The 17,377-nt window shown below is 42.4% G+C and overlaps 1 protein-coding gene across 1 annotated transcript; it reads right to left on the bottom strand.

Moving 5' to 3' along the window:
• Window positions 1–8,357: 8,357 nt before the first annotated feature.
• Window positions 8,358–9,495, bottom strand: LOC105921770 (G-protein coupled receptor 4-like). Its single transcript, XM_036131384.1, has 3 exons — window positions 9,376–9,495; window positions 8,987–9,162; window positions 8,358–8,892 (listed from the first exon to the last, which is right to left on the bottom strand). The coding sequence occupies exons 1-3, from the start codon at window positions 9,493–9,495 to the stop codon at window positions 8,358–8,360; spliced, it is 831 nt and encodes a 276-aa protein (XP_035987277.1).
• Between the last annotated feature and the right edge of the window lie 7,882 nt (window positions 9,496–17,377).

The following is a 17,377-nucleotide window of genomic DNA, read 5'->3' as shown; positions in this document are numbered from 1 at the left end:
TATTTGTATACCACATTTCAGTACAAAGACAACGCAAAGTGCTTTACAAGATTAAAACAGGAAACTAAAAACAGAATTAAACCAAGTAAAAAATTAACAGTTGGAAGAAAATGTGGGAACATTGAAACAAAATAAAACATAGGAAAATGGAAACTAAAAGCAAATATTAATAATTTTAAAATAGTTGGAACACAAACTTAAATTAATGATTGTTTCAGTTTAACCAGAATAGTCAAAGAGAATAACTTTTTCAGTTCTCTGGAAGTTTGTTCCAGATAAACGGAGCATAGGAACTAAAATGTTCTGGTTCTGGGTTTGCAGAGTAGGCTCTGTATACCCAGATTATGTCTGCTATTTTAGCATTAAAGTTATCAACCACCTCATCTACTGAGTCACAAGAGCAAGGTGGAAGTGGAGGAAGGAGGAAGTGAAGAGTAAACTCGGTTAAAGGTTTCAGTCGCACTCTCCCTGAAAAGATGTTGTCTTCTAACATCTCTTTTGCTAAGTGGGAAAGATGCATTCAAAAATAAAAGAGAAGTGGACAGACAGTGGAACCACAGTTACAGAGAGACCTTGGAAATATGTAGACCCTTATTGATGAAGACTAAAATGTGTCCCCGTTTGTGTGGTGGCTGTTTAACAGGTTGAATTGAACCACAGCTTTTAAGTATTTCACACAGTTCTTTTGCATTTCTGTCTTAAGTTGATGTTAAAAACCAGTTACAAGGAAATGGTTTAGATGCATGTGCAAATATGTCTGCATATGTTTGGATGATTTGATTGACTGTGACTGGATTCCATTTGACTTTATAAATGCCTTGAGATGACACAGGTTGTGAATTTGTACTATATAAATAAAATTGAATCGAACTGAACTGAATATGCAAAGCTGGTAGTGCTACTTTTGCTAATATACAGCTGTAGTTTTAGTTTTGATGAAGCGGTTTCTCCAAAGTTTTAACTTCGGGGACTGAAACAAAAAGTATGTTACACAGTTCAAATTTACTTGGCAAAAGGAATTGTTAAAACCCGTATCATTTTTCAGATCTGCAGAGCATCATCACTACACTGAATTGTTTTGAAATATTTTGCATCGCATTGTTAAACAGATTCCACTGAACACCTTAAGATGCTGACAATCACATCAAGTCCAGCAGATGGCAGTATTGTGCGCCTGCTTTTGCATCTATGACAGTTGTCCTGCTCTCATGCACAAACCCAGCAGGTGCACAAGTGATCAAAGAGAGAGCCAGGCTTTTTTTTCTGGTTTTAGTTGTTATTTAAATTAAAAATAACTTTATCTCCTGATAAGAACCATTCTCCAAACTTTAAAAGAAACGGCCTATTGTACAATCAATATGTTGGCAGCCCAGAGGGGCATATAAACCCCTCTGAACTCAAATGTCGTAAGAAAGCTTCTAAATCTGAGTCTGACGCCAAACTCAGATTTTTCAGATTCAGACTCAAACACAAAGCAGTTTGATTTGTGTCCTATTTGTGTGATGAGCGAGCGAGAACTGGTGAAGCAGCACAGAGTAACAATGAGTCTAGCGCTCCATAAAGATGTTATTAATCAGATAAATCTTTCTGATTGTTTCACAGCGGTTACCTTCAGCAGGTAAACACGGCCATGGCAACACACCTCGGCTCCCCCAGCCCATTTCTGTCTGAATATGCGCTAAAACTGTCTCTTTAAAATGAATTGCACGGTGCAGTCTGCGCCTATCTGAATCGCAATGAAAAGTATTACAGATCTGTGCATGAGCATAGTCAAGAAATTACGTCTATCACCACTAATCACCACCAGGACCAGCTGTAATGACAGCGGTGTGCGTGTCATGCGTGTCAGAGCTGGTCACCGGTTCAAAGTCGCGGCACCATGAGCAGCAGTGCTGTTTGTAGGCGCTGCACGATCCATAAAGACCGAGTCACTCAATTTAATCTCCTAAACATAACTTTTGGCCCAATTAAAATTTTTCCTCTGCTGAAGTAAATGACGTAAAGTCAGGAGACATAAAGTGACATTTTCTTGTTTTCTTCCCCCGGATCCATTGCGATTCTCTCCTCTGTTGCCTCCAATTCCTTTCTCACACTCTTCCTCTCCTCCTTAATGACTAACCTTCACCTGTTTCCCTGATTTCAGCCAATTGAGCCTATTTGCGAGAATTATTGAAGCAGATACCACAAGCCATATGTGCATATACAATATAGTAATAATAGTAATCTCATCTTTATTGTCATTGAAACATACATTACAACGAAATTTGTTCTCTGCTTTTAACCCATCACCCTTGGGGAGCAGTGGGCTGCCATGTGCGGCGCCCGGGGAGCAATCTGGGGTTAAGGGTCTTGCTCAGGGACCCAGAGTGCCGGCACTGGGAATCGAACCGGGTACTTGAATCCTTTTCTGAGTGCAAGCGCGCTGGGGGTAGCTGGGGCTGAGTTCTTCCTGAAGTCCACAACCATCTCCACTGTTTTTACAGCGTTGAGCTCCAGGTTGTTCTCCCTGCACCAGGTCACCAGGTGGTCAGCCTCCCACCTGTAGGCGGACTCGTCACCATCAGAGATAAGTCCGATGAGAGTAGTGTCGTCTGTGAACTTCAGGAGCTTGACAGACTGATGACTGGAGGTGCAGCTGTTGGTGTACAGTGAGAAGAGCAGAGGAGAAAGAACACAGCCCTGGGGGGAACCAGTGCTGATGAGCTGTGAGTCAGAGTCATGTTTTCCCAGCTTCACCTGCTGCTTCCTGTCGGACAGGAAGTCTGTGATCCACCTGCAGGTGGAGTCGGGCACATTCAGCTGGGAGAGCTTCTCCTGAAGCAGAGCTGGGATGATTGTATTGAAGGCAGAGCTGATATCCATAAACAGGATCCTGGCATAGGTTCCTGCAGAGTCCAGGTGCTGGAGGATGTGATGAAGGGCCAAGTTGACAGCGTCGTCTGCAGACCTGTTGTTTCTGTAGGCAAACTGTAGGGGGTCCAGGAGGGGATCGGTGATTTCTTTAAGGTGTGAAAGCACACAACGCTCAAAGGACTTCATAACCATAGAGGTCAGAGCGACAGGTCTAAAGTCATTAAGTCCTGTGGTCCTTGGCTTCTTGGGAACGGGGATGATAGTGGAGGATTTGAAGCAGCTTTGGTCTTATTTTTTCTAAAGTCGCTTGTAAATTTCATGAGTTGCGGGTTGCAGTTTTTTGGGCTTGTTCCTAAAGGTGAAGTTGATTGTTTTGGCTCTAAACTAAGTGACGCTGAAACGTCTCATAACGGGCTGCAGCCCATTCTGACAGGAGCAGAGAGAAAACTCAGAAAGAGCCGATCTGGACGTATTTTCTGCAGTTTACGGTTGCAATAACTGATTATAACTGCTGAAAGTAGATTAGGCGGTGCAGATCACCATTGGTTCTAAAGATGAGTTTTATACTCATCTTATAACATTGCAGAACCCAACCCATAAACCATACTTTAATGCTTATTTGTTGTCTTTTTATGTCTCTAAAATGTAAAATTAGTATTAATTTAAATTAAATTTAAATGCTTAATGCCATGTCTATCTTTGTTTAAGAGGTGTAAAAAATATATTTTGACATGAAAACGAATATTTATTTACAAGGGGACAGATAGGGCATTAAATGATATATAAATTGTACAGGTGCAGGTGGATATTTGAATTTAAATATCCTGAACATTTTAATAAATAGGCACCTTCAGCTAAATGTAAGAGTTCCTATATCATGGAACACTCAACAAATTACTAAATCACAATACAATCAAAATACGTGCTAATTTAAGCTTACGAAGCAAGCATACTTCTGCAGGACTGTACAACAGAGTACATTAGCTTCCCCTCCCTGGGCTGCCACCTTACCGTGGTGGAGGGGTTTGAGTGTCCTAATGACCCTAGGAGCTATGCCGTCAGGGGCTTTATGCCCCTAGTAGGGTCACCCAAGGCAGACAGGTCCTAGGTGAAGGACCAGACAAAGAGCAGCCCAAAAAGCCCCTTATGGTGAGTATAACATATGGATCAGAATCAGATCAGACAAACTTTTATCTCGTGTTCCATCGTCCAGACGTGGGTCACCGGGTCCCCATTCTGGAGCCAGGCCTGGAGGTGGGGCACGTTGGCGAGCGCCTGGTGGCTGGGCTTTTACCCATGGAGCACGGCCGGGCAAAGCCCCAAGAGAAGACATGGTTCCTGTCATGGTTGAGTTTTTTGTTTGGCTTCATTTTTCTGTTATTTTAATTTTTTCATCTCATGTGGGTTTGGTTTGACTTTATTTATTGTTAGTTTTCATTGTCATCAGTTATTTTCTGTCATCTTCACTTCACCTCCTCAGTAGTCAGTCACACCTGTTAACAATTTACCAGTCAATTAGCCAGACCCTTGTTCCACCTGTTTAGTGCTCTATTTAAACCTCCCTCTGCCTTCAGTTCGGCCCTGGGCTGTCTTCAGTTATCCACCTCTCCATGCCAGTCCCTGTTTTGCATTGGAAGATTTGTTTTTGCTCTCTTGTTAAGGTTAGTCCTGCCAGTCACTCTAAAGACTGTTCACTCACTGTTTGTTCCTGGAGAAGCTCAGCTCAGTGCCCTGGTGTCTCCAGTGATCTGCTAACTAAGCAGCACTTCGCCTTCCTAGCCACCCAGCTCCTGCCATCACCTACGTCCCTGACCTTCTGCAGTCCTGTACCTCCAGTCTTCTTCATCCAGCATACTTCATTTAAATAAAACTCTTAAACTTTAGTCCTGTGTGCGCTTCCTGAGTTCATCATATATATATATATATATATATATATATATATATATATATATATATATATATATATATATATATATATATATATATGTGTATGTATGTATAAAGAAATGCCTTTTCACTAGACTGAGTTTGTCTGTCCATTCTTTGTCATTTAGTGTCCTATTATTTAGTCACTCATCTTGGCATTGCTGTATCAGAGTTACACCCTTAGTATGTCCTGCTACTGCAACGAGTAGTGATGATGAACTGAATGCTATCTACACATTAATGATTGTATCATTGTTATGGAAATATGTGCTCAATCACTCAAAGTTTAGGGGGTGTATGTGTTGACATCATTGGTCTTGCACAGTCATCCTGTGATTACAATTTCTCCTGTGCTTGCTCCCTCCCTTCTTTTGAAGGAGGAGGATTATAAACTGAAAATAGAGTATTTTAAAAATAGAATGCTGTGACTGCTGCTCTGACTGAGACATTCTTAATGCTCACTTACATTGGGTCAATACACACATCAATACACTGATTGAATGTGATCTAAAGTGTTACTGAGTAAATTGAGATCTGTAACCATCCCCAGTAAGAGCAAGGGTACCTTCTTGCGTATGATAATCACCTTCATCATTATGCCTGTCAACATTGTCCGGCTCACCCTCTGGAGGTTCTGTGAGTTGCCTGGACTTACTAATGTTGTGGCATACTCTAAAGGTTATTATTACTTTGCACACCTTTCCTCTCCAGAGAACCTCAACTCTCCATGCAACACATGAAACCTCTATTTCAGCTGTGCAATACCCATCTCAACCACTGCCCAAGTTCTCTTCTAGGCCTTATGCAGAATTCAGAGAACAGTTTTAATCAAAACAGCACACTGACAATAAAGCTGTTAATGCTAATAAACATAGATGAGAGCAAAATATTTCTACAGGACATATTGTATTCTAAGCATTTCCCATGTATAATACCAAGAATAAACATCTTTATTGTCACCATATGTTACCATGGTAAACTTTTTTGAGACAGACACCAGCTCAGGATGCACACAGATAACATATAAAACGCAGTCACAACAAGACTTATTTGAAGAGTTTTTCTTTATTTGTAGGCTATAATCTCACACATTTTACCTGCTGTAATTTTGTTGTGGCCCTGGATCTGGACAGAGGTATGGCGTTAAAAGCTATGGTCTGCATGGATAACCACTGTCTCCTAACAGGTGGAAACCAGCCGGCGTGTAGTGGGTCTCAGGCTGCTTTCAGACAAGATTCTGCCATCATGCGTTGAGCCAGGCCATTTTGCCACTACAACCAGAATGACAAAATTTACATCAAAGACAATCTGTGTTTTAATGCTGTAATAACACCAGTCACTTATTACTCTGCTGACAGAGGTTGGTGACAAACCCAAGTCATACAAAGCTGCTCGTTGCAAGGAGCCAGGTATCACAATGTTGTGATGACCTTCGTTTAAGGGGTTACTACGCTGGGTAGGACAGAGAAGTTCATCCCTGATAAGCTCAACCACAAACATGATCCCAGCACTCTTAACCCGGTAACATCTTTTAATTTCTGTGTTGTTAATTGTACAAAGAATGTCTTGTCTTTCTCCTGGTCTTTCTGACATTTTCACTGCTTAAGACACTCTTAGGGTCACTAAAAGTCTCCCTCACTAATCCTAAATTCCCAGGAGCTGTCCTAAGGACTAAGGTGCTTTCTGAGTAACTTTTATCTTACTGAGGTAAAATTCTAAGAAAAGTCATAGAATGACCATGGTTGGGGATGCTAGTGTGGCTATGTAACAGCACTAAGGCTGTCAGCTGGGACCTGGATATGGAATCACAGCATTTCTGGATTTTCTTTGCTTTCTGAAACAGTTGCTTCTAGTTTCAGTGTTTTTAGAAGGGCTTTATATGAGAATTAAGCTACGATTCCAACATTTCTGTGGATGCATATATGTCTAAATTTAATTGCTTTTAGTAATAAGAGATGAAAAAATGTCATGATGTATGGCACTACACCAGATATTCAGCCAGACACAAGGGGGAACGTTAAGTAGGTTTATTAGATGAAAGAACAAACAGAAAAAGTCCTTGGGAGAGTCCAGAGGGGAGACAGGCAGGGTGAGCTGCAGGAAGCTGAAAGACCAGGGGAATCTTCCAGGAGGGAGACAGAGCTCCAGTGGCAAGTCCAGACCTGGGACTCAGAACCAGGTCCACACCAGGTCCGACTAACTGGCAACTCAGAAGCAAAACGGGATTAGACAGGCTCGACAATTTACAGACAGGGTCAGGGTCACGGGCAGACAATCCAGGAATTAACAGAATCTGAGGTCCAGCAGCCGAATCAGATCTGATATCCAGGCAGGCAAAAACAGAAACAGACAGGGGTCAGGTTGGCTCGGTGACAGGAAGCAGAAACAGTTCAAGAACGAATGAACAGGCAGGCAGGCAGGCAGAGTAAGTTTGCACCGTGAGGATTGAGACGTTCTGGCAGAGTGCAGGGGACAGAGGCAGGTTTAAAGGAGAAATCCGGTCAAAATCAAAATTCAAACTGCTGTAAGTACTTTAAATATAAAATTATTACATACTGTTCAATAAATGATACGCTTTTTTAATTAAGAGTAATTTTCATTTGAAGGTCCTTGAACCAATCTCTGCTCAAAATGGTGATCTGCACCGTCTAATCTACTTTCAGCAGTTGTCATCAGTTATTGCAACCGTAAACAGCAGAAAATACGGGCAGATCAGCTTTTTCTGAGTTTACTCTGCTCCTGTCAGGATGAGCTGCAGCGCGTTTCTCCTCATGTTTCTCCTCATGTGCACTCCGGCGCGTGCCGGAGTGCACATGAGGAGAAACATGACACTGGCGGTGAGTGGATGACTGAGGCATGTCTACTGCACATGCCTCATGTGAACAGGAGAGCAGAGGTGACTAATTAGTGCAGCAGGATGATCTGATCAGAGGTCTGGCTGAGGAGTAGACACAGCTGATAGGATGATGGCTGAGAGGTGAAGGCTGATTCAAGAAAAGACCAGCAAAATATGTAACAAACAAAAACCTAAATCATGATGTTTTATATATATATATATGTTTTTCTAACCCATCACAACATGATGAACATAAATACATTTAATTCACATAAGATGCTTTGGTTCCCATTTTGTCTCTTGTCCTTTACTGGTAGCTGATTATACCAGAAATAATGATGTCAGACCCGATAACAATACTGTAACATTACTTCAAATTCCTGTAATTCATAATAGGTATCATACTGTCAACAGTTCCACCATAAAATTGCAATAGTTTAAGGGGAACAGATAAAAGTGCACATAAAAGCAGAAAAAAAATAATTTTATAACTGAAATTAATGTCACAGGAAACTTTCTGAAGAATTTGCATGAATACAAAATTACCAAAAAAAACAGAGAAAATTTATACAAAGATGAAAATGTTTCAGTAGCAGATTGCTTGCATTTTGTTGTCATTAGATCACAGATAAGTTGCTGACCGGTGATTATAAAGAATATTTTTACCAAAGAGTTTGTTACTGATTGGCACAAAAACCAGTTACAGTAAACTGATTGTTATGGAGGCTCCAGATATTAACATCTACACAGTCTCAGTATTTGCCACAGTCGTGATTTCAATATCCCTGGTGTTCATTTCCTGACTGTCAGATGTTTTACAAGAACAGAGTGAAGCCAGAAACTTATCCAGGAAGCTTTTCCGACTTAACAAATACAAAGTTGTGTCTGCAAGGGGACTAAGAGACACACAAACATAAAATATACATTGAGGTGTAAAACTGGTAAATCCTGACAGGGTAAAAACTATGAAGTTCGGAAAAAGCAGAATGTAAGTTAGCAGCACTGCAACCTGAATGGCTGTAATTCTTCGTTTTTCATCTGCTGGGACACTGAGGGCTCCAGAAAGAGCTTTAATAGTCCCAACCAAGCAGAAAATGAAGACGGGGATGGGCGTGACGACAACACATGACGAGATGATGGCAACTGTCTTAAGATCCAAAGGAAAAACGATTAGGTTAAAAAGAACAGGAAGAACCCATACCACCACACAGACCACCACATATGTCTTGATGTTTCTCCTGAATCTGTACCACAGTGGCTTGGCAACAACCAAATACCTGAAACAACAGAAATAGCTGTTTAGTCAATGGAGACTATCAGGTAAAGACTAGCGGGATGTAAAAGAAGCATTAAAGGGAACCATATAGTTACCTTTCCAGGGAGATACAGACCATGAATCCAAGACTGGCAAATAGACCAAAGCCAAGGATGGCCAAACCAATTAACAATAACTTATCTGAATGAAATGTAATTCTGCCACAGAACTGAATGAGATCAGAAAACAGAAGATTGATGACGAAGATAGGGCAACCCTGGTTCTTTTTCACCTGCAAGAAAGAAAACAGAGAAAAAAAAGAACTAATGACACAAGACTATTAACACTTAAAATGTTTCCTGTTTGAAACATTCTAGTCTAACAAACATTTCTAAGGGTAAGAAAAGGCAACTTAGACCTTAAATGAGAAAGGTATTATTTTAAGAGCAAGCACAATGTCAATTAGTACATTCTTTGCTGAATAGATTTGTCATTTTGAACTCACCTGTAGAAAAACTGCAACTAGTACTACTAGAGTGAAAGGAAGTCCAATGCCAATGGTAATCCAGTCCACCCAACTAGTCACTTTAAATATATCAGCTAAACTTTTATCAATTGATGTCATGTTTGAGATCAAATGGACACTCTGATTCTTTGAGCTGTTGTTGTATTCCAAATCTTCCATTCTTCTGTGTAGAACCACAACTGTGAAGACAGTGGTATCTGTAAACACAAGAAAAATCTTTATGTGTCATTATAATTGTACATAAGTGGTTTTAAGACGTAATGGTCTTAAAATGCATTGGTTAAAGTGGATAATTTTCTGCATCATCAAATTTTAGATATTTGGTCACAGCTTAAATTACTGTGAACCTCTTACTGAAAACAGACTAGTCCTGTTTTAGCATTTCCTGGTGTGAGCCCTTCCTCCGTGATTTTCTATTGAAGGCTTTGCTAACCAGACCTGCTGGTGCTGCAGGTCTCCCTGCTCCACCCTCCCCACCTGGGGTTTCTGAATTGGATTGGGGCCCAAGGCATCAAGGACCTGCCATTTTGCCTGTATATCTGGATTTTATTTGCCATCTTCAGGAACCATTGCAAATGTTCCCCCTAATTTTTCATGTGTCTGAGCAAACACACAGACTCCCAGAGCGTTCACTTGACGTCTGTGAGCAACATCACACAAGCACACTGAGGCTACATTACGCCTGTCCAAAACCTGAGATTATAACAATTTACTACAGTACTCAAGTTACAGCAATAATTTCTTTTAAATTACTTAGTTTAGATAAAACTGATTTAGCCAGATTACATGAAGTCTTGCATTTTATAGCTGTATAGCATATTTTTTATTTCAGAGTAGGGTTCCTGCTAAGGAAGAACTGAGAGACATGTACATCTTTCAGAGTTCCAATTTTATTCCCATTAAATTTACATTTTCTGCAGTGAGATTTAGAACCAGCATTTGGTGCTCTGCAGCCTCACTTCTGTCAGTCTGCTCCAGGGCAGCTGTGACTACTAACATAGCTCACCACCATCAGAGTGTGAATGCATGGGTAAATGAGTGACCAGTGTAAAGTGCTTTGGGGTCGTCGGATGATTTATTTCAATATTCTCAGCCACACATTCCTTGTCTAACACAACGAGGGAACGCTCTCAGTTCTGGACAATTTTGTTGTGCCGCTCTTCGTTTTCATGCCAGCAGCAGCTTTTTAATAACGCAGAAAATCTTTCAGAGGCAACGTATATTGTGCTGTCAGGAATGTTACTGTTGCACTCAGTTATAGTTTAAATAGTTTAGTAGAACTGATTACAGCAACGGTGTTTTTACAGGTCTGCCTATATGAAGTGGATCAGACAGCTGCAGCTGATCCAGAACCTGCTGCCCGCGTCCTCACTAAGACTAAGAACGTAGAGAACATGGACCCCAGTTCTAAAGTATTTACACTGGCTCCCTGTATCTCAGAGAATAGACTTTAAAATACATCTGTTAGTTTGATGAATATATCAGTTATTTCAATAACTCGCACAATCCCACTATTGCTTGCATATGTTGAATATAGACAATTGATGCTTTAATTGAGTACAATTAAACAAAGGGAGCCCACCCCGATTCGGAAGCTCCTCTGTGGCGGCTTGATCTGCATTGAGGAGAAACAGCTTAGGGCAAACTGGAAACTTTAGCCAAATCTGGAGAGGAAGATGGTATTGCTGCTGTTACTGGCTGAGCTCCAAAGACAAGAGCTGCTTTGTCAGACAAGCTGTCAGAAGCTGCTGCCGTCTGCTAGATTTCTGATTTCCGTTATTAAAAATATTTTAAAAAATTTTTCCACTATCTGCAACAAAGAGTGGAAAACATCTTCCCCATTATTTAGCCCAGGAGCTGATGCGGTTTGTCATCTCCAGTCTTTTCCAAGATAAACGTAAAAGTAATTTCCCCCTGGGATCATGAAAGTATGTCTGAGTCTGAAACAGTTTGTTTTGATGAAATGGTCCAACAAGTTTATTGTCACCTCAGCCTTTTTGTAGACTTGCTCGAGTTGATACTAAAGAGCATTCTTTGTTTGGTTCTTTTTGTGGTCAGTCATGTTTTGCTGAGGTGGAGTAGTTAGACTAGAGTGCAGAACAGATGACAGTTAATGATTAAATTAACACTTAGAAAGTCCAAAATAGTACAGAGCAGGAAATCCAAAACTGGTCAACACAACGGAGGAACAGGGATGAGTCACAACAGAGAGACCGATGGTTTTAAATGGATGGGGAAGAACAAAGGGGAGATCAGAAGCACAGGTGACGACAATAAATCAGTAATTAAAGTGAGAGGTGCCAGCAAATAAAGGAGGAAAGATTGTGACAATGATGTCGTCTGTATATCCCTTTTTTGTGCGGAGGGTTTTTCTTGCATTCTCCTACTGTGTCCCTATTGAGATATAATGCGAGAAATGCATTTTTTTCCCCTCAACCATCCAAATGTATTATTAGGCGCCTGCCATAGCATTTGCAATGAGGAGGCAGTGCTGTGCGAAGCACAGCACTGCCTCCAATGCAAATGCATGGAGGCACCTATTACTATGCACCTCTAAACGGCTTATTATTAGGCGCCTGCCATAGCATTTGCAATGAGGAGGCAGTGCTGTGCGAAGCACAGCACTGCCTCCAATGCAAATGCATGGAGGCACCTATTACTATGCACCTCTAAACGGACTCTTTATTAATATTCTTTATTATTCCACGATTAATGCAGCCCGAACCGTAGCGTGCACCCCCACAATATAGGTACCAAAACTTGCGGCTCGGTCGGGAATAGTGTGCTACTACTTTTATTGGGATTTCGAGTTACCATGGCAACAAAATTAGCGAAAAACCACCCCCCAAAAAACCCATAATAATCAATGGAGTCGGGTAGAAAGAAAGCCTCAAAAAAGCCTCCAAATGACCATTTTCAACGCTGTACTGTGTCGTCATGCTTTCACCTACGAACACCGTTTAACTTCCAGTTTGTAGATATATCTGTGACCTACTCAGAAGTAAAAACGGGATGTGGATATCTTTTATCGTCTCTTCAATTCTCCAACCGCTAGAGTGGGCCACTCTAGCTTTTTTAAAGATTTCAAAACTCCAAACAACTTGACCTTACTCGCTCAATTTTCGCTCTACGCAGACAAATTATACATCAAAACGTAGGAATTTTTGTCAGGATTCGGGAAATGTAACCCTCATTGGTGTGGCATTTATAGATTTTTCGCAAATCACCTCAGACCGACACAAACCCGAAACCTCCCCCATTCATTTCCTATGGAGCGGTTTTGAAAAATGACGTCTAAAAATCCAAAACATCACATGTTTTCGCATCGTCGCTACTCCTAAACCCCCCTAGGGCCAAAACCAAAATTTCCAGGGCGGGCGGGCGAAACGAGACCCTCCATTTCCGTACAGCCCCGTACAGCCCCAATGCCCAGGTATGCGCGGCGGCGTTCCGAAGCTCGCCGCGGCCGGGCCGGCCCCCTTAAAAATCGGCGGGCGGGCCGGGCAGGTGCAGAGCGGATCCCCGCCCGCCACGCCGCCGCCGCCGTCCCGCCGCCGCGCACGGCGGCCGTGCGGCGGCCCCCCAAAGAAGGCCGTTCTCCGCTCGCAGCGCGGGCTCCATCCACAGTGTGGCGCCCGGGGGTAGGGTCGCGAACCGTACGCAGGCGGAGGGGGGGGGCCGTACAGCCCCGCATTGGCCGAGCCCGCGCGTCCGTCGAAGTGGCGCGATTTTGGGAGGGGCCAGGCGGCCGAAACGTGGACCGGCCGTACAGGACCCACAGATTCCCTTTGCTGCTGGCGTCGGGCCTTCGGCGCCACCAACCTGTCGGAGCGGGGATGGCGCCAGCGTGGCAGGGGGCGGGAAGGGAAAAACGGGAAAGGTTCACGCATTGGCCGAGCCCGCACGTCCGTTAAAGTGGCGCATTTTTGGGAGGGCCAAGCGTCCGAAACGTGGACCGGCCGTACAGGACCCATAGACTCCCTTTGCCGCTGCCGTCGGGCCAGAACTAAAAAAAAATACGCCACTTATTTTAATATAATGTTAAAATTATTATTTAACCCGTTTGCAAATATAGATTCCAGACCCCTAATGTGAAATAAAAAATTAATCTCCCACTTCCAGGCTGGGGGGGTCTTGGTCACAGACCTCTCCCCAGGAAGAGGGCCTCTTGCTGGGTAAGAGTGCTGGAACGATGACCCCCCTGCTGGAGATCTGACATGCATAAGGCAACATCTCTAAATGTTTGGTAGGACAGGTTACAGTTTGTAACAGTGGTAGCCACATGCTGAACTTCATAAGACAATGTTATATTTATTAAAAATAACCTACCACGATATGTACACTTTAGATGTACGTACGCTACCGCGTTATGTACACTTTATATGTACGTACGCTAATGCGTTTTGTACACTTTATATGTACGTACGCTACCGCGTTATGTACACTTTATATGTACGTACGCTACTGCGTTATGTACACTTTATATGTACGTACGCTAATGCGTTATGTACACTTTATATGTACGTACGCTACCGCGTTATGTACACTTTATATGTACGTACGCTACTGCGTTATGTACACTTTATATGTACGTACGCTAATGCGTTACGTACACTTTATATGTACGTACGCTACCGCGTTATGTACACTTTATATGTACGTACGCTACCGCGTTATGTACACTTTATATGTACGTACGCTACCGCGTTATGTACAATTTATATGTACGTACGCTACCGCGTTATGTACACTTTATATGTACGTACGCTAATGCGTTACGTACACTTTATATGTACGTACGCTACCGCGTTATGTACACTTTATATGTACGTACGCTACCGCGTTATGTACACTTTATATGTACGTACGCTACCGCGTTATGTACAATTTATATGTACGTACGCTACCGCGTTATGTACACTTTATATGTACGTACGCTACCGCGTTATGTACACTTTATATGTACGTACGCTACCGCGTTATGTACATTTTAGAAGTAGGGCAGCTACCGCGTTATGTACAATTTAGATGTACGTACGCTACCGCGTTATGTACACTTTAGATGTATGTACGCTACCGCGTTATGTACAATTTAGATGTACGTACGCTACCGCGTTATGTACACTTTATATGTACGTACGCTACCGCGTTATGTACATTTTAGAAGTAGGGCAGCTACCGCGTTATGTACACTTTATATGTACGTACGCTACCGCGTTATGTACAATTTAGATGTACGTACGCTACCGCGTTATGTACACTTTATATGTACGTACGCTACCGCGTTATGTACATTTTAGAAGTAGGGCAGCTACCGCGTTATGTACACTTTATATGTACGTACGCTACCGCGTTATGTACAATTTAGATGTACGTACGCTACCGCGTTATGTACACTTTAGATGTATGTACGCTACCGCGTTATGTACAATTTAGATGTACGTACGCTACCGCGTTATGTACACTTTAGATGTACGTACGCTACCGCGTTATGTACACTTTATATGTACGTACGCTACCGCGTTATGTACATTTTATATGTACGTACGCTACCGCGTTATGTACATTTTAGATGTAGGGCAGCTACCGCGTTATGTACAATTTAGATGTACGTACGCTACCGCGTTATGTACACTTTAGATGTACGTACGCTACCGCGTTATGTACATTTAGGACCTAAAAAAAACGCCACTTGTTAAAAGATAATGTTCAAATTATTATTAAATCTGTTTGCAAATATAGCTTCCAGACCCCTAATGTGAAATTTAAAAAAAAATTAATCTCCCACTTCCAGGCTGGGGGGGTCTCTGTCACACACCTCTCCCCAGGAAGAGTGCCTCTCGCTGGTCTAGAGTGCTTGACTGGACCCCCCCTTCTGGAAGTCTGCCTTACCATAGGCATAATTTGAGCTACTCCTGTTAAATTCGTATCCACGCCATGCTGGAGACAGAACTCAAAAAAAATACGCCACTTATTTTAATATAATGTTAAAATTATTATTTAACCCGTTTGCAAATATAGTATCCAGACCCCTAATGTGAAATTTAAAAAAAAAAAAATTTAATCTCCCACTTCCAGGCTGGGGGGGTCTCAGTCAGAGACCTCTCCCCAGGAAAAGTGCCTCTCGCTGGGCTAGAGTGCTTGACTGGACCCCCCTTCTGGAAGTCTGCCTTACCATAGGCATAATTTGAGCTACTCCTGTTAAATTCGTATCCACGCCATGCTGGAGACAGAACTCAAAAAAAATACGCCACTTATTTTAATATAATGTTAAAATTATTATTTAACCCGTTTGCAAATATAGCTTCCAGACCCTTAATGTGAAATTTAAAAAAAAAAAATGAATCTCCCACTTCCAGGCTGGGGGGGTCTCTGTCACACACCTCTTCCCAGGAAGAGTGCCTCTCGCTGGGCTAGAGTGCTGGAACGATGACCCCCCCTGCTGGAGCTCATTCCAGTGAGATGCTGACCGATCGTTCCCCCGGGGACAGGTTTTGGCAGCATCTCATCCACAAAACCTGCGCTGTTTTAAGAAAACTGTAGGAAATAAATGAGTGATAAGCTAAGTTAAGCTCTTACCACTACTCACAGACATTTTGACACATATTTAAAAATTCCACCTCCAGGCTTGGGGGGTCTCAGTCACAGACCTCTCCCCAGGAAGAGTGCCTCTCGCTGGGCTAGAGTGCTGGAACGATGACCCCCCCCTGCTGGAGCTCTGACATACATCAGGCAACATCTCTAAATGTTTGGTAGAGCAGGTTACAGTTTATATTTATTAAAAATAACCTACTGCGATATGTACACTTTATATGTACGGCAGCTACGCCGTTATGTACACTTTAGATGTACGTCAGCTACTGCATTATGTACATCTAGAACCGAAAAAAAAAACGCCACTTTTTAAAAGATAATGTTCAAATTATTATTAAATCTGTTTCCAAATATCCCTTCCAGAGTCCTATTAAGAAATTAGAAAAATATTTCAAAGTACAAGATGTTTATTTGCTTTAATTTTGTAAATGAAAATATGATGGCCGAGGTGAGATTCGAACCCTGCTCCTCTGGGTGGAAGGCAATGTTGTTATCCACTCTGCTACACCCCTCAGCCCCTATATATAGGGGGCAGAGAGCCGTTTTGTACTTCCATGTTGCCTGTACAGCCTCCCTCCTTCTGTACACCTTGACCCCTCCTTAACCCACATAATTACATAGGCCACGCTCTCAGCCAATAGCAAAAGCTGTTCCCCTCCCCCGGTAGTTGTGGTCGTGTAGTGCAGTTTCAGACACAACAGTGGAGCTTGATTTCCAATGAGTCCCACCTTCAGCCCGTAACCTACCGTGTTATGTACAATTTATATGTACGTCTGCTACCGTGTTATGTACATCTAGGATCGAAAAAAAAAACGCCACTTTTTAAAAGATAATGTTCAAATTATTATTAAATCTGTTTCCAAATTTCCCTTCCAGAGCCCTATTAAGAAATTAGAAAAATATTTCAAGTCTAAGTTGTTTATTTACTTTAATGTTGTAAATGAGAATATGATGGCTGAGGTGGGATTCGAACCCTGCTCCTCTGGGTGGAAGGCAGTGTTCTTATCCACTCTGCTACACCCCTTAGCCCCTATATATAGGGGGCAGAGAACTGTTTTGTACTTCCATGTTGCCTGTACAGCCTCCCTCCTTCTGTACACCTTGGCCCTCTGTGTTGTCCTGCTCTAACTCTACTCCTCAGGTGTGCCTAGTTGGCTGAGGGGGTGTGGCCCACACCTGCAGCTCGTTGCAGGCGGCTTCCTCTGGCTTCTTAAGCAGAGCGCTGACAGATGGAAGACGGCAGAGCCTTAAGCAGTGGTGGTACGACGTGGCCTCTGACCCAACTCCTGAAAACCTGCTGGTGAGTTTTTTCATCTTTGAACTTTGAACTAATTTTGGATCTCCCTGTTTTTGTCACAGTTTTTGGTGCTTCTGGATCCTGCTGGTT

Source organism: Fundulus heteroclitus, unplaced genomic scaffold (assembly GCF_011125445.2).
Source record: "Fundulus heteroclitus isolate FHET01 unplaced genomic scaffold, MU-UCD_Fhet_4.1 scaffold_43, whole genome shotgun sequence".
NCBI lineage: Eukaryota > Metazoa > Chordata > Actinopteri > Cyprinodontiformes > Fundulidae > Fundulus > Fundulus heteroclitus.
This window is presented reverse-complemented; position numbering and strand designations above follow the sequence as displayed.